The 23,040-nt window shown below is 46.7% G+C and overlaps 1 protein-coding gene across 1 annotated transcript in view; it reads left to right on the top strand.

Moving 5' to 3' along the window:
• Positions 1-23,040, top strand: part of LOC136006318 (AF4/FMR2 family member 1-like) — a 107,184-nt gene that overhangs the window by 66,429 nt on the left and 17,715 nt on the right. Inside the window, 7 exon segments of the mRNA XM_065664359.1 lie at positions 942-1,033; positions 1,502-1,571; positions 2,350-2,480; positions 3,689-3,760; positions 4,191-4,284; positions 4,384-4,421; positions 5,795-6,009. Coding sequence (XP_065520431.1) covers positions 942-1,033; positions 1,502-1,571; positions 2,350-2,480; positions 3,689-3,760; positions 4,191-4,284; positions 4,384-4,421; positions 5,795-6,009 — 712 coding nt within the window.

Below are 23,040 nucleotides of genomic sequence, written 5' to 3'. Positions count from 1 at the left end.
ATCATTTGTTTTCATCTCATTTAGTGAAGCATAGTGAGAAGAGGTGCCCATGCAAAAAACTAAGGCATCGTGTTGATGGCACTCACTGTTTCTGACTGCAGGCACCTGCAAGCACAATATTGGTGTAAAATACGGGTGTATACAAAAGGGAAAAGTGGGCTGCTTAAATATAAGAAACATACAACCCGGGTATAAGTTTTTCATAGTATCCTAGATTGGTTTGGGATGGGATGGAGCATTTCCCACTTGCTTGGGCAACCTATTTCAGTGCCTCACCATCCTCACAATAAAGAAATTCTTCCATCTCTCTAACCTAAATCTCCGCTGTTGAAGTTTGGTTTATAGTTTGCTTATGGAATTGTTAGTGATCCTTGCAGCTGGATCTTTGCATTTTGGGGTTGTAAAATTCAATTATCTTGCTATTTACTAGTGGCTGGGTGTGTGTGCTCTCATATGTTGTGTGAGTCAAGCCCGACTGTGCTCGCTCTATCAGCTGGCTTCTAACTGCTTGCTTTTTCCTTATAATGTAGTTGGCAATGGAGAATCAACAATTGTGTGGTTAAGCTGCAAACAAGTGTGAATGGATCTTACCTATTGCTGCCTTGGTTAGTGCAAGGTTTCATGAAACACGGTGAAAAATGTGCTGCTTGCAGCCTCACTGCTATCTTAGCCATTGTGCAAGGAAAGCTGCTACTTAATTTCCCCATGCTTGGGAAAAGCATTAATGAGATGAATGGTATTAAGCCTTACTAGCAGCCAGGTTTCCATTTCCGTTATTGGAGGAGGTGCTGGGGAAGTAGGTAAGAAGACAGGTAGAGCCTGGAAGACAGACTCTGCCTGGGACAAAAAAGCATTTCCTATTGAAATTTAGGGAACGCAAGCTTTGGGATCGTTTTTGACGTCTCTCTAACCAGATTTATCTGTATTCTGTGCTTTGTCAGGGATCTGCCGGACGTGTCACAAAACTTTTCCCAGTGCCTTCTTTGCGACATGGTACCTCCCAGCCAAAGAGACCTCAACTCAAGTTTGAAAGGTAAGGTTTTGTTTTAAACCCCTCATCTGTACTTTCTAAAGCCACCAGGCCAGGCTGGCCCTGCAGCCACCCTGGCTTCTGCTTTCATAGGCACTTCTCTGGGGAGGAAAGAGAGAAGGAGAGGTTGTCAGTGACTTGCCCTCTCCTGTCTTCTCATGGCTGGGACTTATCCCACCTACCACAAAGCAAAGGTCTAATTACAACATTGCTTGTATTAGAACCACTACTCTAGAAATTAGTTATTAATTTAGAAATTACAATGTTGCCTTCAGCTGCTGTGTGTTTCTGAACATGCAGACAACAGTTACTTGGTGACTGTCATAGTTGTAACATGTTCGATAAGGCTATAAAGAAGCTCACCAAAGGCTGTTTGTACTCGGAGCATCCTCGAGATGGGAAGGTAAAATTGATAATCATCCTATGCCTTTTCTCTGTTTTCTCTTTTTCCTCTCTCTGTCCCCAATTCAGACATCTGAAGTACCCAGCAGAATACTACCTAGAAGAGGCCATTAGGCTGAAGCACAAAGCTGATGCAATGGTAAGTTTTGGCTCTGTGCTAGAAATGTAAACCAGCTCATGCATTCGGAGCCAATATTTGTGTGCATGTGAATGAGGATTCACTAGCTAAAATGACTTCCGTACTCCAAACCTGGAGTATGTTCAAGACATATGTGGGGATGCTGTCTTTATTTCCCAAATGTTCAGACATTTCCCTTTGTTATAAACACATCCAGAGAATATGCCTCAAGAGCAGGATTTAGAGCAGATGTTGTCTGAGGTTAGCAGGCCACTTTGCTTTGCAGAGCTATGACAAAGCCCTTGTCAGAACAGTTTTAGGACAGTATCCTCTGAAATGTCAGGATCCTGACAGTAATTGTGTTGCTGGGGGACAAGACTCGGATGTGCCCTTTGCGGATGTAACCAGCTCTCTTCTTCATGTGCCGTTTAACAGTGTACATGAAGCAGTGTAGTTTTTGCTAGTTATGCCTTAGTCACATGATTTACATATGCTGCTTGCCATTTACCTGTGGAAATGAAGTGAGGGACCCTGCCTTTCGTGAGCCAGGCCTCCAAGACCGGACAGTAATACCTGAAAACTGTTAAGATAATAAATACCTGGGGAAACCATTGGTCAAGAGGAAGAGATACAAATAGCCAGAGGACACAAAGGCCACATTAACTGTCACCTGGAGGCCTGGCCTGCATCTTTTTCTTTCTTCAAATCCTGACTTACTAGGGAGAAAAAGGGAATTCGGGTACACTTGAGAGAAGTAGTTTTTGTCTTAGTCTAAAAATGAGAATTTTCTTCCCAATAGACTGACAAGATTGCGAAGGCCTTCCAGTACCTAGAATCTGCCCTTTTCTTGATTGAATATGGAATTGCCGTGGAATCGAATGCACAGAAAATGGCCTACAAAATATTCCAGGACACCACAGATTTCATCAAGTAAGCAGTTTCCAAAGCAACATGTCTGGAGGGGAAGGGTTACTTGCGTTGCTTGTTTGCAGCTGTGGCAGCTGTGGGTTCCCACCATGGAGCAGAGTTCAGGTTGCTGTGTAAGCACGAGAAGGACCATGCAAAGGCACCAGAGACAAATCCTTTGGAATGGTTCAGCATTGCTTATCAGAAGAAGTAGGCACCACATCCTCCTGAGCCTTTGAGCCTTGCAGCTGAGGTACACCAGAGAACACTGGTTCTGACAAGAAAGGACATGAAGGGATTTTTCCTTTATCCAGATCTGAAGTTGCTTTTGCATGTGAGCTCAGTAGCATTTCAGTTTTAAAAAGCAAAGCAACAGTACAGCATGTGGAAGAGCAGTCAGTGCCCCAGAGGTGTTGCAACTTGATTGAAGGCAGACTTTGCTGGTTTCTGCCATGTGTTTTGCTACCAGTACGCTTCACTGGGGCTTCTTTTAGCAACCTTCCCCGTTTAGTTTCACAGCCATAGTAGATATATGCAGGTAGTATGACATACACAGGCAGTGTGACATATACAGGCAGCACAACCTGAGGAACCATGTACTGGATAGGAGAGAGACAGGTATCAGTTTATTCATATTGACATTAGGGGATGTATGGGTGTGTTTGAGAGTTGATTTGATGCCCTGCCTCACAGCTGAAACAGCTGTCAGGTTTTTCTGTCCTAGACTACAAACTTCTAAAAGGAATTGTTTGCTTTCTGCTCTTGATGGACTGTATTTCCCAGCTGCTGCTGTTGCTTTGCTTTCAGAAAGGAGATTTGCTTGGTTGGTTTTTGCCAAGCAAAACATTTCCTCTAAGATGTCTGCCTTGTCCAGAAACACTTGAATTGGTATTACACTTTCAGTGCTGGGGGCATGTCTTACGGGCCCCAGGCCTGTAGGTGGCCCATGGGGAACATCTGCCTGGAGGGGCGCTGCCTGTTAATCGTGCGAGAGGAGAGTGAGTCACATAAGAGGCCGTATCTATTCCTGCTGCATGGAAAACAAGGCATTTTGAGACAGTCCTCTGTTCAAGATCATACAAAGCACTTGGTGCCAGGACTAAGACCTCAGGGCAGGTTTCCTGACTTTTGGACCAGCTTTTGAGATAATGGCATGCACTGTTTTTTCATATACAGAGCGGGCCATCGGATCACTGATGGCTGACAAGGTTCTCCTTCTTTTGTTTCCTTAGGTTCATCATGACACTAAAATACTGTATGAGCTCCTCAGCTTCTTCACATGAAGAAATCTTTACCGTGTTATGGTGCGTAACTGGTTTTCCGTGCCTCCGTACTTTTGAGGCTTGATCGAGTGAAAGACTCATTGCTTTCAGGGGAAAAGGAGTGAGTGAAATGGGAATGAGGGTTCTGCAAGGAAGAAAACCTCACGCTATAAAACCCAGACTGAACAGGAACATCTCTGGATGGGGGCTTTACTCAGCCTGTGGCACCTGTAAGAGGCTGGGCACGTGTTTATATGAAAGACCAGACCCCCCCTCGTTTGGTTTCTTTCCCCTTGTGATTATTTCACAGTGACTTTTTTAATGATGAGCAGAAGGAGGAGAAATCCTGAGCTTTCTTGACTTTGCAGTAGAGCTGAGGCATGCCTGCCTGCGTCCTACAAGGCTGGTGGCTGCTGAGCAGGCAGCAGCAAGCGTGAATATTGAACAGGCTTGGGTGTGTTTCTGTTCACAGCATGCGCTGCCTGTCCCTTCTGGACATGGCAATGTTCCGTGGCAAAAAAGAGACTGCAGCAAAGTATTCCAGCATTCTGAATGACCACTTCAAGGTAGGACACGCGTAACTGAGCTGCCAGATGGATGGCTGCAGTAGTTGCTGATGTCAGCTGAACAGCCCAAATCTAACCCGAGTTCTTTTCTTGCTGCAGAGTTTTCCCACAAAAGCACCTTCTCCATCTGTTGCAAGGTAAGATTTGAAAATAGATGTGTTGTAATGTGCCCATAAGGGTGTGAGTGAAAACAGCAGCTGGAGTCTTTGAGTTGCAAGCTGCATGTGAGAGTACCTTTCCATTTGCTCCTTCTTGCCCCCTGAAATCACACTGTTAGGGGCCATGAGTATGTTTCCGCTCTCTCTTTCCCATCTCTTCTTGTTGGGAAGAGGTTTTCTTTGTTACGAGGTCCAGAGTTACCGCGTATCAGGCGGAGCAGTTCTTTACCAAAGAAGTGGTCAGAGGAGCAAAGAAGGTATCATCACTATGCTGTTTCAAAGCCCTTGTTGTCATCTTTGTTCTGTTAGAGATCCTTTGATACTTAGTGAGATACCCTCCTAATTTCCTGGCCACTGTCCAGTAGGGTCATGCCTTCACCCTGTGGCAGCATAACTTTGAGGTGATACTTTAATATTTGTCTCTTTAGCTCAGTCACCAATTAAGAAACTCGTTTTCTAATTTGTGAGTTCTAGAGCATGTTGTCCTTTCTAGGTATCTGCAGCAGTGTTGCTGTGTATGTGGCAGCGAAAGTAAAAGGCAAGCTGCCACCTGACAGTGTTTGACCCAGGAGACTGGGCCTGTGATTTAATGACAGTAAGAAAGACCTTCTCTATGTGCTGTGGTAACTGCATTTGGTAGATAGCTACTGGGCTCCACATGGGTCCCTTTGAAACTCCGCAGTTGTGATCGGGTTGTTTGGTCTTTAACAGTGGTGCTGAAATTCCAGTTATTTTTCTGCCACCTCGCACAGTACAGTTTACTGGGACGTAGATGGTACCCAAGAGCAGCGGTGGAAGCCCTGTCATACCAGTGACTAATATTAGGTTGGTTGGAGTGGTGGAGCTGAAGCCCTGTGATGAAGCCAGCCTGTGTCTGGAAGAGCGGGCAGCTGCCTGCTTTTAGCTTCTCTAGGTCTCTAAATAAGTGTGTGTGGGCAGACCTGGCTGCTTTGACTGGCTGTCAGAAACTCCAGCCTCCATAAGTGGGGAGCTTCAGCATGCCTGCAATGGAAGTCATTAGGAACAAGTACTTAGAGGGTCTGGTGAAGGCCTCTACTTCCTACCTGAAGTAGGTGTAGATTCTGGAAGGTGGATGTATAGCCCTTTCTGATACTGGTCCTATGTTTTCTGCTGTCAAGAGGAGTCCTTAAGAGTTGCAAATCGCTTCAAAAACCTTGGCCTTGCACTAAGAGGACAGTTACTTGCTACGTAGCTGAACACATCTCAGTTTTCAACACTGCTCCATTCTGCAAGCCTGGTTGATACCGGATAGCTCCTGGCATGAGATGGTCTGTGGCAAGGTTTTAAACTCTGAAGTTAAATGTTCACGATGGTGTTTCTTTCTCCTGCAGGAGCACAGGCATGCCTTCTCCATCTTTTCCAATGCCGTCTCCTACTACTTCTCAGCCGGGAGCTAGCACCTACAGTGGCAACAGTATGTGCTCTTCAACCACCGTCTCCTCCAATATCCTAGACATGACCTACTCCTACGTCAACATCACTTCCTGTGGTCTCTCTGCGCTTAATAATTGGGAACAAGCTGATGCACTGATCCTGAAGAATAAGGGTAAGTTTTTCCCCTCTGGCTTTTCTGTCTTTTGTGTTGTGTTTATGAGTATGTGCATGCCTACATTCTAACAGTGTAGCAAACATCATAACTGAAGACCAAAGCATCGCATACAGACAGCTATGGCATACTGGCAGAGACACTTGATGATGATACGCTGATGAGTGTTCCAATGAAAAGGTTGGCTTGGCATCCTCAAATGTCTAAGAGCTAAGGGGTGAGCATATCAAGTGCAGGGAACCAGCCCACTCGTGTTTCCTGGTAACACAAGAGGCATAAGGAGTCTTTTTCTGGCTACTTTTCCCTTTGGGATGCTTAGGTTTGCTGAGAGGGTTCACTTTCAGTAGAAACATTTTGGCCTGCAGCCCTGTGCTTTTGTTGGTGAATGCACAAAATCCCTAGATTGGGTGCCTTCAGTCTGCAACCTGCTCTTCCACGTGGCATTTGCAGCGTCATTTTCCATAAAGCACAGTTTTCAGAGCTGCTGTGGGTGAAGGGATGTATTGTCACGATCTGTTGGCAAACTCACAAAACCCCAAAAGACCAATGTGCCTGGCTCAGTTGCTGGAAGGCTGTAAAAATACACTAATGAGGCAGTGGCTGGAATTCAGAGAATGCTCCTGAAATGTTCCTTACACAGCTGAGCAGAAGTTTTCAGCCTCCAACCTTTGTGTGTAAAACAGGAGAGCTGAAAGGTACTCTGCAACATGATTGAGACTGGAGGGACTAAGGGACTGGGACAAGCCCATGTCACTGGAAGGCAGGTCCTACAGGAATGTCTCACAAAGGTGACTGGAAAGGAACAGGTGGGCTAATTTCCCATAACTTGCTGTCACCTGCAGAGAAGATTGCCAGCACAGAGCAGGGTGTGCGGCCTGACAGCACCTCCCAGCAGCCTCAGATGGGCTACAAGAGCCATCTCCTACGTGTGCAGGAGAAGGAGCATAGTGCCTGAAGCTGGTGGGAGGACAGGAGGACTACCTTAAACCTGCCTGAAGTGCCCAGCTAAAAGCAATTCAAATTAGAGCTGTATAGCCTGTCAAGCCATAGAAATGCTTAAACCTCTTCAGTTGAGAAGTCATCATGGCTCCAAGGTTTGAGGGCGGATGAAGGGAAGGGGATGTTCTGACAGCTGTGTGTGCTTCTGGGCATCATTCAGAAGGACAGTCAAATCTGGCCTGTTTAACACCTGGAGGAGCATGTGGCAGGGACTGGCGTGTGAACACCCAGACTTGTGCCCGCTGCCATGAAGTCTCAATGTCCTTTTAGAGGCAGCATTGGGGGAAGTGGTTCGGTGCGTATGCACGCGTGAGTGCCTTTTCCTCTCATATGCCCTGCCGTGCGTACTTGTGAACACTTCCCAGCCTTCTAATACCGCTGAGCTCTCTGTATGAACAATGTGTTTAACGGGACTTCCCAAGTGACAGTGTGCTGCTGTTGTCTCTCCGTGCCTCTTGTGTGAAACCAACCAAACGTTTTCTCTCTATTCTTCCAGAGCTTTTTGAGGAACTCGACGCAGCATCGGAGCAGCTGTCACTGACCAGCAGCTTGATCAGACTGGTCCATTATGTTAGACAGAGTATACACTGGCTGAGACTGAAAAGTAAAATGCCTTAACTGGTGCTCAAGTTAGTTAAGTTGGTTCTTCTTCTTAAGTAGCTGGAACAACTTCTTCTTGTTAAGTACCTGAAAAAACTTCTTCTTAGGTACTTGGAAGAACTACTTAGCTACCTCGAACAGCTTCTTAAATACCTTGAACAACTACTTTGGTACGTGGAACAACTTCTTAAGCACCTGGATCTTCTTAGGTACCTGTAACAACTTCTTAGGTACCTGCAACAACTTCTTAGGTACCTGTAACAACTTCTTAGGTACCTGTAACAACTTCTTAGGTACCTGCAACAACTTCTTTGGAATCCGCAACAACTTCTTAGGTGCCTGGAAGAACTTCTTTGGTACCTACAACAACTTCTTAGGTACCTGCAACAACTTCTTAGGTACCCGAAACAGCTTTTTAGGTACCTGGAACAACTTATTTGGTACGTGGAACAACCTCTTAAGCCCCTACAACAACTTCTTAGGTACCTGCAACAACTTCTTAGTTACCTGGAACAGCTTTTTAGGCACCTGGAACAACTTATTTGGTACGTGGAACAACTTCTTAAGCCCCTAGAACAACTTCTTAGGTGCCTGCAACAACTTCTTAGGTGCCTGCAAGAACTTCTTAGGTATCTGGAAGGACTTCTCTGGTACCTGGAACAGCTTCTTGTGTACCTGCAACAACTTCTTTGGTACGTGGAACAACTTCTTAAGCCCCTGGAACAACTTCTTAGGTACCTGCAACAGCTTCTTAGGTACCTGCAACAACTTGTTAGGTACCTGCAACAACTTGTTAGGTGCCTGGAAGAACTTCTTCTGTACCTGCAACAACTTCTTTGGTAAGTGGAACAACTTCTAAAGCATCTGGAACAACTTCATAAGCACCTGGAACAACTTCTTAAGCACCTGGAACAACTACTTAGGTACATGCAACAACTTCTTAGTTGCCTGCAACAACTTCTTAGGTACCTGGCAGAACTTCTTAGGTACCCGAAACAGCTTCTTAGGTACCTGCAACAACTTGTTTGGTAAGTGGAACAACTTCTTAAGCAGCTGGAACAACTTCTTAGGTACCTGCAACAACTTCTTAGGTACCTGCAACAACTTCTTAGGTACCTTAAACAACTTCTTAGGTACCTCGAACAACTTCTTTGCAACCAGGAACAACTTCTTTGGAACCAGGAACAACTTTTTTGGAACCAGGAACAACTTCTTTGGTACCTCGAACAATTTCTTAGGTACCTGGAAGAACATCTTAGGTACCTGGAACAGCATCGTAGGTACCTAGAACAGCTTTGTAGGAACCTGGAACAGCGTCGTAGATACCTGGACCAGCGTTGTAGGTACCTGAGACAACTTTTTCTTCTTAAGTACTTGGAACTTGTTTTTCTTACTATCGTTCTTATTCTGATTTCTATTGTTATTATTTCTTCTTGTTTTCTTCCCCTTGGGATTTTTTTGTTTGTTTTTTTGCACTTTCAAAGTCTCAGCCTCTCTTTATAGAATTCTTAGGTAGTTCAGGTGTTGAACTGTTGAATTCTCAGCTAGAAAGCACTTGCAGAGGAAAAGGAATCATCGTGGGATAGATCTGGGTATAATGGAAAATCTTTCAAGTGTTTTTAGGAGGAGAGCCACAGCGTTAATGACACCTTCCTTTAAAACGACAAAGTGCTATGAATTGTCTGAACGGCTCAAGGTATTGATGGTCTACAAACATGATGAATATGATGAATAACCAGCAGAACAAGAATTATACAGGAGGAAGTGCCGTCAAGAAGGAAATCTTCCTCCCGAGGTTATTATGCAACATCTCCTGGGTTGCAACAGCTGTTTGCCCGGAAGACATCTGAGAGAAAGGTTATTGCGAGCACAGGTGCAGCCTTTGGTGTCTTTACCTCTGCACTGGCAAGGAACAACCTCATCAGCGCCAGGCAGCGTTATGTTATAATAAAAGCCACAGAAATTACTGCCTTGCCTGTTTCCGACCTCACCCTTTTGCATTTGTCAGCCACCCGCTGTCCTGAGAAGTGGGGGAAAGCCACTGCCTTCAGTGCTGCGAGTTCGCTCAAGTCATCGCCGCTGTCTTCCTCCTTGCCACGCACACATGCTCTTAGCACTTGAGCTGTGTTCCTTAGGGTCTTGTTTGGTTTAAACCTTGTCAGCCAAACACAGCTGGGGTGGCAAAATGACCAAGTGTGGTTGGAGACAGCTCTGCCTCTGCTGTGGTGAAGGGACATCACTGACACTGAGGACTCCTTGTCCTGTTGCTTTTTGCCATTTTGACAGGAGGGGGTACTTGGCTTGTACTGGGTCACTGTGATTGTTTGGACACTGTTCTGGGTCTGAGAGCTTACATGGGGAGGAATGGCTTCTCTCTAAGGAGGGGCTGAGTGGTTGAATGTGGAACGTAAGACAAATCTTGTGTTTGGGTATCTGCCTGTAAGTGTTGTTGGTGTCAGTGAATATCTAAAAGCAGGAATTGGTACCAACTTAGGAATTTGTCAAGGGAACACCCAAGGAATAATGAGCTGTTTGCAAGCATTTTTTCCTTGCTGGGGGCTGCATTTTGAAGCTGTGATTGTGCAGGTGACAGTAACTCTGAGGGCAGCATCTGCGGCACTTGTGTGTTCAGAAAGGGGACACCGTTCTCTACCCAGAGATTTCCTGTTGTGTGACAGCAGCATCCAGCTCTCCTCGTATCTCACAGTGTGCCTTAGCCCTCTGGTCCCCTCTGGCATGCCTTGCCCTGTCTCAGACAGACCTGTGGGAGTGGTGAAGAGAATGGTGTCCTAAAATAACTGTTCTTACAGGAAAGGATGAGCTCCGTTTTCCACACGATTTCAGGATGGAGGAACAGGTCTGCGTGTGTGCAGCAGTATTGTGTAAACTACCTGCTAGTAGTCTGGATGGTCACGAAAGTGGAGAACAAAAGGTCTGCGTTTCCAAAAGTAGTGTCTGTAGAAGTGGCCTCTGCCACCAGGAAGCCTGGAGTCCTCTCGCCTACCCTGGCAGTGCGGGACTGCCAGGATCCTGGCTGGGCCTTCCTGTACCTTCAAGGGGCTGTCCTTGTATGTTCACTTTATTGAAAGCCTTAGTGCACTTCAGGGATAAGCTGTCCTAACCAGTGGAAGGAAGGTCCATGTCCCCCCCTCGCTCTTTTACCCATCAAACTTCACTTGTGCTCCTTCTCCCTGGACTGCTCTGGGTGAGCCAGGGACAGAGAGGGGCTCAGCTTTCACTGTTTTCTTAGAATCATAGAATCATAGAATAGTTAGGGTTGGAAAGGACCTCAAGATTATCTGGTTCCAACCCCCCTGCCATGGGCAGGGACACCTCACACTCTCAGGAAGCATGGGTTGGCCAGCCAGCCTGAAGGCTTGACATGCACTTTGGAGCTTGATTCCATACTAGTGGGTCGATGCCGCCTTCTGACGTTGTCTTCAAAGCAATTTAGCAATTTTTAGGCTAGTTAGCTGAGGAGGAGGAAGGAAGGGAGAAGGCTTTATTGAATCTGAAAACCACTGTGGGAGTCTGCAAGCACCTTAGCAGAGTGTCAGTTATGGGTAAGCGTAAGGTGAAGCAGGGACGCAGGTCCCCTCGGGACTGTAATGTTGCATACAGCCCTCTCACTCCCTGCTGCCAGAGCGTGCTCCCATTGCAGAGCCACTTGCCCACCCCAGGGGAACCGCCCCCTGCAAGCTGTGGGTGCACCAGGTCCTGTCCTTGCCGGCCCTTTAGGCACTTTGCTGCCCAGATGGTGATCATCTGTTGCCCTGGAAAGCTCACGCAAGTGCATTGTGTGAGCAGAGTTGGTAAGAAGACACCTGGTGAAGGCAGATGTACCGGCATTTGCCTCTTTACAACTGGGAAAGGACACATGTGCTCTGCTACTGTGTGCCAGTGGTCATGCAAGGACTGCTCCCACTCCCGGGGCAAACTCTGCTGGAACCGGAGGAAATGGGATCATGGGCAGTTTGTGTCACAGGTATGCAGGGTGGTACTTGGGGGCTTTTGTTTCAAAAGCAAGCTGAGGAAGCATCAGTACCAAGCCACATAGGAAGCTGTGCTTTGTTGCAGGTCATGGGGGAGACTGTTTCAATAAGAGTTAATTTTTTAAAAGCCATCATGTTTCCTCCTCGAGCCAGGTCAGAGGCCTGTGAAGGGTTAGGCAAGATGCTCATCATTTCCACTTGGGCCTGTATCAGGTCTTAACAAGTGAGAATGGAGGAATGAATGAATGAATAAAACCAAAACACATAATAGTGGAGGAAATCACATTTGCCATTGAGGAACAAAATCATGAATCCAAGGGAAAGCAGGTGATGGTGAAGTCCCGTAAGGAAAGGAGGCAGCTATGGTAGCACAGCAAAATCATTTCCATGCCCTATTTCTTTAGGAGAAGTAATGCATGTGTTGAAATTGTCAAATGTTCTATTTTTAAGATGCCATTTGTTTAACAGTTGAAAACCCCACAGAGAGCTCCTCTGTAAATTAAGGTCAAAGTCTGACTGCGACGTCCTTGCTTTTGTTTTGTCCTCTCCCTTCCCTCTTGGTTCCCATTACAAATCTGTACATCTTCAACTTCTTTTGGGGACATACGCCCCTCTTGTAAATGATGTTTTCTGCCCTGAGTGTGATGGAGTTTCTCAGACGGTCCATTCATTCATGTGGGGAAATAAACAATAAACAAAGTAGCCCGTTGTTTACGAGTTGTTGCAAGCGTTTTCATGCTTCTTGTAGAGAAGCTGCAGTTTGCCTTTTCTCTCTGAATGGTCTCAGCGTTTCCCTTCTGAATGAGGTTTAAGTATTAATTTATGAACAAGAAGTCTCCGTTTCAATTGCTCCCCTCTTTGTCACCCCCTGCCCTTTCCTTTAAGAACGAGTGCAAATCTAGGTGCTTAGAGTGGCAGGAGGGTCATGATTGAAGGCATCAGCCTCTTCTCCTCCTGAAATGGATTCAGGGAAGACTGTGCCGGAGTCAGCCGCCAGCAGCCATCAGAGCCTGGCTCTGAGCACTCGCTGATAGGGAAATGCCATTCCCTCAGGGAATCCCACAGGCTTCCATGCCCCATGGTAGCTCTGCTTCTCGTGGGTTGTGTGAGGTGAGCTCTTTGCAATGGCCTTAACAGTTCTTGTTTGGGGCTTTTCCCATTATTTGGTTTTATGTTGGGCAGTGTAACTGTGCCTTGGAAGAATGATTTCTGCATGTCTCTATGCACTATTGTGATACAATTCGTGCATTATTCGGGTCCTTTCTGCATCAGACACTGTGCCCAAGATGTTTGCTACCCAAGGATGTGGTTTTCCAGTGTAGTCTGTAAACTGTAGAGGATCCTGAAGATTGTTGTAATACCCACCAGACAGGCTGCTGTTACAGATGCTGTATCTAAAATGTACGCTTTTTGGGGGGTCAGCGCACTTTTTTGCTGCACACGTAAAGCCCCAATGGCAAAACTGGTATTGAAGAAAGAGGAAAGGAAAGAAATGTCTCTTTAGTAAAAAAACCCCAGATGTGAACCATGCCCATGTGAGCATCTGGTGGGAGTTTCAGTTCCAGGCTTAGACAGGAGGAAGTTGGTGGTGCCTTTGCTCAGGCAAGGTGGGAGTGGGACTCGGTTCCCTGCCATCGATCAGTGTTTCAAGTGGTGTGACAGCAGGTCTCCCCCAGGCCGGCTGCAAGATGCATGGAAGGTAGGAAGAGGAGCACGGGGAGGCAGCTCGTGGTTGTGGCCGTACATGTGTGGATCTTGTTCTGGTTCTGGTGGGGAGCGAGGGTGAGTTGAACACAAGCTGCCCTCTCTGCCGGCCAGGGTGCAGCTGCACCTGTGTCACTCACATCCTCTCTTCCCCTTTGTTGGCTACAAAGCACCTGCAAAGGAGAAAGAATCATCATGGGATGGTTCTGGATATACTGGGAAAACTTTAAACTGTTTTTAGGAGGAAAGACACAGCGTTGATGGCACCTTCCTTTAAAATGAGAAAGTGCCCTGAGTTTTCTGTTGTTTTCAGTCTGGCTCAATTAAAAGGCGAAGAGAAGCCTGCCGATCACAGACACAGCGTTTATTTTGGCACACAAAACCTGCTTCTTGACACCCTGAGGGTTTTCTGTGTTGATCATTAAGCAAGAGCCAAAAAGTTCATAGTATTTCTGTTGCTTGTGGAGGAAAAGAATAGTCAGCGCCAGAAGCAGTACTTCCCCTTGCTCTTTCTTTGGGTAAGAGCACGATTTGCCTGGGATCAAGTGGAAATCACACGCTGCACTTGGGTAGCTAGAACTGCCATGGTACAGCGTGGACATCCTGCTGGTGCATAAAGTGCATGTTGTTTTCCTTCAGTGGTTCCTTAGGACTGCACGAAGAGGAGTGAAAAACTGCACGCTTAAAGCTGGAAGTAGAAAATTCCACACTCATTAAACCTTGGATTTTCTTGCCAGTGACTGCAGAAGTTCAGGCTGGGCACCTGGGTTAGGTGGAAAGAGGCTGGGCAGTATTGTGTCCCCAGTCAGTACAGGCAGCAAAAGGGTGACTTGGGCTTTCCAGCTGGAAACGACGACGCAGTTTTAACAAATTGCACAAGGCGTGTTACACTGATCTCCCATGGAACAGGCTGGAAGCTTGCTTTGGTGATGGAGGGAAAGATCTAGAATTCTTGTCAATGTCTATGACTTGCGATACGGTACCTTTGTGACGTAACAGCATTCCAGTATTTATGTGCGCAGAGCCTCCCCCTGGAGACCAGTCGATCTCCCAAGAGCGTTGTAGGGGATCAGACCATCGTGACTGAAAGCTTTCTTCACAAGGAACCTGACACAGGATTCGCCCTTTCCACAGAAAATCTTCAACCAAGCATCACAGAAGACTGTGGAACCGGCAGGGAATCTCAGAAATTGGGTTGCAGGGATCAGCTCTCACCAACCAACCACCCGGTGAGCAGTTTTCAGCGTAGGGGTGAGCAAATCCTCTTGGTCAGCAAATGAGCAATTTGTGGAACTGATAATCTGCACCGCACCAGAGATGTGCTCGGTTATTGGTTTTTAGATTAACAGCGTGTATTTGACGGAGATGATTTAACACGGCACTCACAACCTAAGGGGCTTCCTCAGCAAAGCCCGCAGAAGCTGCAAGGGCTGCTATGAGGTCTCCACGCACCCTCCTCTTCTACAGGCTGAACGGCCCCCACCCTCTCAGCCTGTCTTCATCTGTTGTGGCCTCCTCTGCACTTGCTCCAACAGCTCCATGTCCTTCTTACGCTGAGGACACCGGAACTGTGCACAGTGCTGCAAGTGAGGCCTCACAACCCTCCCCTTCTTCTTTTGTGGGGTTCTTGGGGGTTTTTGTTTGTTTTGTGGGTTTTTTTTTTTCTTTTTTTGGGGGGTGGGTGGGGGTTAGTGTGGGTTTGGGTTTGTGTTTTTTGTGTTTTGCTTTTGTCACCCGAGTACCAAGGAGTTTAGAACTGGCATCTGTGCTCCTGTTTAGTATCAGTCGCTCTGGGTGGCTTCACAAGGTTTCACATCAAGCTGCTGTGGCCTCCTCCGCAGCCATAAATCATTTTGCTCACTCAGGAGTGTGAGATGCTGCAAATGAATGCCACAAACTGAAACAGAAACGTTTTCAGTCGTATTTCTTCCTGTTGGAGATTTGTAGCTTCTACTCAGGCGTTCTTGCACTTTAATCTAGGCTTGCTCTCCATGTCTTTGTGTTTCCAGGCTTGTTTCTTTTCTTCTGCTGTTACAGTGATGTGAGGGGGTCGCTCTCTTGCAGTAGTTGATGCAACATCCTTCCCCTTGTTTTCTCCTTGCTTCCTGAACACTGCTGCTTTGGATTTGTATTTGGAGTTACCCTTTAATCCGTAGCTGTATTTTTAATGCTTGTTTTCTCTCTTCACTCCTTCCCCTTTCCACAGCTGTTTCCATTCATCAGAGGGCTATCTGGTTCTCTGAAGGGAGTGCCCTGATGGCATATTTAAAGTTGAACTAACTGTACCGGAGCCTATAGCCTGGCTTGTCTTCCTCTTGGCCAAGCCTGTAGTTCTCTTTAAGAGCCGACCTGGAATGCAGCGTCACTGCTGGGGGAAGGGGAAAATGGCTATCTGGGTTCTCCCGTTCGTGCTGCAATGCCAGTGGGACAGCCCAGGCTCTGTGCGTAGCTCCCTGGAGATCTTGACCCAGACTCCTTGCTTTAGGCAGGTATTCATGCAGCTGCCGTGTAGCTCCGTGGCTGGAATGATGAAGGGCTCAGCAGAGACTGGCACAGATGCTGGCTTAGGTCCCTGCTAGTCCTTTGGGAAACCTGCCGTGAGAGTCAGTTTTCACGTGGGGGCTCCTGCTGCCTTGCTGTTCCAGGCAGGTGAACACTGACTGTATTTTGTTGTTCCTAAACAGCTAAGGGCAGTCTCTGCAAACGCTCATTACAATATAGTGATGAGTGCTTGTGGCTCTAACAGGTCTCTCTGAAACCAGCAGGAGTGCTTACGGGAGCATTCCCAGCATTTACAAGCTTTTCCAGAAGTCAGTGTCTTGAAGTGTAGGTGTGTTTGATGCAGAGATTGTGCCTCAGCCTGTCAGTATTGAGGATTGTGCAGAAATGTGTCAAAGCAGTGAACCTCAGAAATCCAAACGAGTTGTTGTCTTGGGTAAGAAATCCGTCCTTTAGCTTACATCTAACCTTCCTGTTGTGTAGTATTTCACACCGTCATCCTGAACGTAGCTGAAAGACGATTTAGACTGCTAGGGAGAACTGAGGGATTCACACAACTCTGAAATAGCTGCGGGAGAGTGCCGAGGGGTGAGGGTTGTGTACCTCTGTGTACCTTTGCAGTGAAAAATAACTGTGGAGACTGTGTGCAGAGACACACACAGACAAAGGAAATAAACAGGTGGGGTTTATGTTTTGTTTGCTGTAACAGGCATTCTGGACATCCCTGTCCTGTAATGAGTCGCTGCTTTGGAAAGCGGAGATTTTTCGTGTTTGCTCCTTTGGCTTTCTCTTTTCTCTCTCTGCTGACTCTGAGGAAGGACGTTCCTGGCTTGCCCTTTGTGACTGTTGAAGCAAAGCTTGAGTGACATCTACTGAGTACAACGTGGTGTTCTTTTGTGAAAAAGATGTTCAATCTCTTTTTTTCCTCTTCCAGTTGAAGATACTCCATTAGTACTGACGTGACTCACCTGAAGGTGTCATCATGGACAAGGGCAGCAGCAGTAGGTATGGATAATTTGATGTATTGGTGGCTTCCCAGGTGCTGTGACAAGTTCTGAGAGGTCTGAAAACAGTAATCCCCCCCATCAATGCAAGCATCATAATGACTGAGTGCGAGAGGAGGAGTTTCAGATCTAACAATCTGTCTTTACGAAAGGTATCGATTCTTTGGTAAACCAGAATCTGTTGCAAAACAGACAGTGTTTAACACTGGAGATCAACGTGACCCTCGTGTAGATGTAGCGCTTAGGGCCACCTTTCAGTGGTGGACGTGGTAGTGCTACCTAACGGATGGGCTGCATGATCTCCATTTCCTTTTCCAACCTGAATGTTTCTGTGATTCTCACTGATGAGAGCAGCCCCTTGTCCCATGGAAACTACTCATCACAGGGGGGTGAGGTGTTTGCTTACAACGTACCTTGCCTTGATACTTAATGCAGCAGCCCCACTGCTTCACATGGTGTCCTTTCCAGAGCCTCAGCACGGCAGGGGGCAATGTTGCCATCCCAGGGATCTGTGTGAAGCCACCCAGCCCTTAAAGTAAGGATTTCTGCACTCGCTTGGATTTCTGCACGCATTTGGATTGAGAAAAGCAATGCTGGTTCATGTGGTTATGGAACATTTTATGGCATTCAGAGGGATAAGTGAATAATGGCAAGGAAGGTGATGCAAATTGCTCACCTGTAGGAAGCTTTTTCTGTTAGGTTTTTCAGAAGTATTACTTCCAAAGTAATCCTCTTCACCTCAGAAGTGCCCTTTTGAGTTTAAGATAAGCTGCAGGGCACAAGAAGCTTATGTTATCGGTTTGTTTTGTTTGCATCGTACCTAATGGGGTCAGTTTCCTTCACTTGCAACACATCTTTCAGAGACAAGGATCTGAACAAGGGCACACTTTTATCCCTGATCAGTGACTAAAAACACAGGTGGGAAAAGCTGCAGTCTGCTAATGTTAAAAGATGCAAAGGAGGCGTCTACAGGTGACGGGATTTATTCTGGCAGAAAGCTTTCCTCAGGGAAACACTCATTTGTCAGGCTTGAACTGTTCCCCCGGAACTTAGCATTTATCATCAAATCTTGCAATGCAAGCGGCATTTATTTTGTTGTTGGGGCAATGACAGCAATGAGGTAGAGGCTTGAGGAACAAGACCCAAAGAGCTTGTTATGAATCTTAGCTGTGCTGAAAGAAGGTGAGGGGATGTTGGGTGAAGGCTTGGTTAATTACTGGTTGAAAGGACTTGCAGGAGCAGTTTGTTTTTATCACTGTGCCAAATAACACGCAGAGCAAAGGGCAGGCGTTGCTGCTTTCGAGTGAGTCTGCAACCCGCCCCAGGCCTAGAGCCCAGCAGGATTTGTGTGAGAGCTTTTATTTTCCCCGAGTTTCTTAGCCTGCAATTTCAAGTATGGGCACTTGCAACTTTAGCAGCAGCCTCAGCTGTCCATTCGCTGCATCTGCGTAGCCACGTGCATTCTGTGCTTGCTGTGGAAAACGCTGACAGCGATGCGAGCCTCTTTTCCTCTACAAAAGCGCACAAACGTTGCACACCCATACGCGCACGCCCCAGCCGCTGGGAGCTTTAAACTTGGCGACGGCTGCCCACTCGAGGTACGGCGTTCAAGAGCTTGTGTCGCTGCTGGTGTGGTAATGATGCCTTCACTCCTTGCCGGGCAGAGTTTGCTGGTGGTGCAGTGTGTGTGGAGAGGCGTCCTGGCTGGATTCCGTTGATGCGTTTGGCTCGCTGAAGTGCCGCTGCCTCAGCTCAGCATAAAGGTTCTTCTGGCTGGAAACTCCAAGTCGTAATTCTCGCTGTCAAACCTCTCCCCAGCAAGTTAACAACACTTGGAAGCGGATTTTCTCCTCCGTTGCGCACTTGTCCTTATCTGTTTTGGTTGTTTTCTCCTGTAGCCAGCCCAGCCTAAGCAGGTTTCTGTGGCTGCCCGCAGCGGTGTTTGAAGAGGTGGTAAATGTTTTATGTATGATCGGGTTGGAGGGCTGGCAGTGTGAATGGGAGGTTGCGTGCGCCTGTGTGCAGGTCTGCTGGATAGGTGGGAAATGGTTGCAGGGAAGAGTACGAAAAAGAAGGGTCCGGTGTAGTTGCTGTCAGGGAGTAGAACTGAAGCGAATGCAGCAGTGGCGGTTAAATCCTTTTCGGATGACTGTGTTCTGCCTGCTGGGGCCCGGGGGGCATCCTGTCTAAAGTAGATTTCAGCCTCAGCATGGGGGAGGCAGCTTTTCTGAAGTCACGGTATTTGATGAAGCGGTGCTGTTTGAGGTACCCGATAAATGCCTTTTAGCTTTTAGGATGCTTTAACGAGCGTTTGAGGATTGCCAAAGGGAGAAACTCCTCTCGTTGCTCTTTAGCCCCCTCCCACCCTGCTCCCCTGTGCTCCAGGCGAGGAATAAGTACAAGTAATTAAAACTGGCGGTAGATCCTGCCCAGAAGTTTGGCGCTCCGCAGTGTGTTTTCACAGTGGTGCTTTTCCGCAGGTTTGAAGCCAAGAGCTGGCTTTGAATTGCAGACTGCAAGAGGACAGAGCCCTGAGGTTTGGGAAGAAGGGTGGCAAGATGGACTGCTTCCTTAACAGCTGAGCTCTTCTCTAGCTCTGACTACCTGCTCTCTCTGCATGTGGGGAGACTGGGAGCACTTCAAGTGGCAAAGGTTTAATTTTGCAGGATCTTTTCCCTTTCCTTTGTATGATCACTTACTCGCATGATTTACTGGCCTGCTGTATCAGCACGTTGCTGTAATAGGCTGCATGCTAAGAGAGGCCGCAGCACAAATCTTAGTGCTGCTGGCAGGCTGTGAAGCTTGGCTCGGCTCCAAGGCTAGGGACACGCTCGGTGTCTTGGAGGTCACAGAGCCATTTTCTTGGGTGGCAGGAGGGCACATGGGAGCAGGGCCTAGCAGTACCCCCAGGCTTAGCAAACTGGCTGAGAAGGGGCTACTCTGGCACTGGGGTCAGGGCACCGCATCCCAGACCTGTAAGGCGAATGGGGCAGAGAATGAAGTCCTGAACAGTGAGTGGCTCAAAGTGACAGTGAGGAAGAAGGAGCAAGGTCTGAGTCCTGTGCGGTAGGCAAAAGGAGCATGCCTACATCCTGTGAACACCTGTCAGTTTTGTTCATACTCTGCTACCAGCCCTGCTTGTAGAAACACAGCCCAGTTTTCTCCAGAGCAAAATGCCTAGCTGATCCACGGCATGTTTTGTGGGCTGCTGGGGATGTTTAGGTCACAGTTCCTTATTGCCTGGACTTTCTGAGCCTGGAGTCTGTTGCCTTGGGACAGGCCTGCAGCCGAAGCTCCCCCCTGCAGAAGAAATGCTCCCAGGGAAGTGGATTTTTCGAGTAGGTTTGTTGGGGTTGGGTTTGTTTTGTTTCTTCAGTGGGGTTCCAAGTTGTAATAGGCCCTTGAAAACTTTAAAATGCTACTGTCATGGTATAGCTGAGCTAGTATAGAAGAGAATGTTTTCTTAGATCACATAATTTTCCAGGGTCTGAATCTGTACTGTAGAGAGGCATCTTCTCATTGCTTCTTATGTGAAGATGCAGCACAAATGGACAAGCTTGTAATGAATGGCATAAATTCTCAGCACCATCTTTCTGAGCCCAGTCATAGTGAATGACAGCATGAAGCTTTTAATTGCCCTTAAAATAGAATAGAAAAGCTGCCTCAGGATAATACATAGGCGTGCTACGATGGCATTCATGAGATGGCCTACAGTGAAGTGGAGTTCACCGAGTGCAGTGTGTCTCCTAAAGCCTGACTCGGGCTTTCAGTTTGAAATATGGGTGTCTGCTAGCATGTGAAGTTGAAATGAATTACTCAAATGTGTAGCAGTAAAGGGATGTTTACGTCTGTAGAGTGTTGCTGACATGTGGTAAGAGATTGCTTTCAGTATTCCTGTGCTTTTGCAGCTTGTTAGATTTTGCTTAGGAAGATTCTCTCCAGATAATTCATCTTTGCAAGCACAGCTCAGAAGCTCGCTCTCACATCTGGTCTGCAGCTGTTTCTCAAGGATCCTCTCCACCCAGCTGGCTGTTTTGGAAAAATCCTCCTACTTTGAAGACTGGGAACGTGCTGGCAGTTCAGAAGTGCTTTGGTGAAGCGCTTCTCTTTTCCCTGTCCGCACAGCCCTCGACAGAGCAAGCTGTTTTAGTAAAAGTTGTTTTCCTGGTGCCAGTAAGCCTGTGGCTCTGCTGAGAACAGGCTGTCAGTCTAGGGGTCTGTTCCTTCATACCTTTGCTAAAATAACGTGTGCTAACGGTAAGACAGCATGGGCTGGCCATGCTGCAGAGCAGGAAGGTTTGCATGGGTTTTGTTAAAGACTGCCTTAGTGTTGCCAGTACTGAGAAGACCCCGTTCCTGTGTCTGTCACTACAGCTTTAATTCCTTCTTTACTGTGAAAAGTTTTGCTGGCATAGCTAAAGGTACAGGCAACAAATACATTGCAGAGGTGAGATAACTGTGTTGGCCAAAGGTTAGTGTAAGCTCCATGACATGGGTGAATAAGGCAGCTTTTACTGGCATGGGAATGGGCATGGGGTGATGGATGTAAGCTGTGTTGGCTAACGAGCTCTTCTGGACCACCAGACTTCATACCACATTGTGTCTTCCTGTGCCTGTGAGTATGGTTTGTGCACATTCATTTTTGAAAGCTCATTATTTTCAACTGTTTAGATGCTCTGTGTCTCAGAAATATTTAAATACAAAGCTTTGGATTTGATTTTGGGTTTCTGATTTCACCCATGATATTCTCTAACTTTCATTCTGGAAGCAAGAGGCATGAGTCCCTAAATATGTAAAGGGAATTTGGTGGCTCTGCTGAGGTTTTGGAACACCATTAAAGATCTTTATCTGCTTGCAAAGCCTATCCATTTTACATGGGCTGGCTTTAGCAAACTAATAGAAGTTTTTCTTTGCTTAGCTGTTGTCCTAAAGAGGGGATGCCTGGTCCTGTGTCATGGACAATGATACTAGCCCGGAGCTTAAGAAATCCTGTGTAACTGCCCAAACTGGGGAGACACAGAAAAGTAGGTAGAACTGTGTTCCGTTCTTTGGGAAAGTCTAATCTGCTTTTAGAAACACTGTAATAATGAGATGTGGTATTCGGAGGCCTGAGGGATTTTTCGCATTGCCTTCTGCATGGAAAAGCGGTTGACTCATACACCGAGGCATTAAAGGTAATAGACAAAAAAAGGCCTTCTAAATTGGCTAACTTGTTAAAAATCAGTAACTCAGCGTTTCACCTTTGAAACAAAGACTTTTGGTCATTTAGTCAGTTAGGTGCCACAAAGCTTTCCCTTGCAGTTCTCTGTTTATTTTGGAACAAAAGTGGCACCAGTACTCCCAGCATTTTCTGTTAAAGCGTCTGCCGATAAAGCAATACCTGTATGGCTTTTGTTCTAAGTATAGGCAAGCTCTTGGGATACAGATGTTGTGATATGTGAAGGAGCTGGCAGAAATTCTTCCCAGCTGAGAAAATCCAGTTTTTAAGTTAGATGGCACAATGTAATGAAGAAACGACAAGCAAGAAAGCTGAAAGAGAACGTGGATGACACTAACAGTGCTGTAAAAATGTGCTGGAAGTGTGGATTTTTCCGTAAGTTGCTTATGGAAAAGGCCCTTGTTTTTAGCATGTCATTCAGCAAGTTTCATTTGGGGAAATTGCTTTGCTTTCTTGGCTTGCCTAGCAGGAGATACCAGTGTTTGTATAGAGCAGTTCTGTAGCTTACTGGGGAACCATTAATAACATAAAATCATAGAATGGTGAGAGTTGGAAAGGACCGTTCTGTGTACCTACCTTAGCATGGTGCTGAGCATAGCATTGTGCCGCTGCTTGGCGCTGCGGTGCCCGGACAGAGCAACTCCACACAAGCAGCACCGCAGCGGATTAAAGCGGATGGATTAAGTGGTCTACAGAAATGATAACGTTAAACCGTGGCTCTCAGGCTACTTGTTCCGTTACTTAAATATGAATCAGTCTGGTTCCCAGTGATTGGGGAAGTGTGTTTCTTTCCAAGTCGGTTAAATAAACTGGATGAACTCTCCTACAGTAGATAGGTTTCTCTCATTACACATCCCTTTTTCAGATATCGTTGGAGGGACAGACTGAATTTATGTGCAGGGAGCTTGTTGCTGTTCCTTTCTCTTACACAATAGCCAGCTGATGTAGTCTAGCAGTGCTTTTCACGGCCAGAACCTTGCTTCTGTAATTCTTAAACAAATGAAAGCATTTTGTA

The sequence above is a fragment of the Lathamus discolor genome, chromosome 1 (assembly GCF_037157495.1).
Source record: "Lathamus discolor isolate bLatDis1 chromosome 1, bLatDis1.hap1, whole genome shotgun sequence".
NCBI classification, from domain to species: Eukaryota; Metazoa; Chordata; class Aves; order Psittaciformes; family Psittacidae; genus Lathamus; species Lathamus discolor.
Note: the sequence above shows the minus strand (reverse complement) of the source record. Positions and strands in the feature narration are given on the sequence as shown.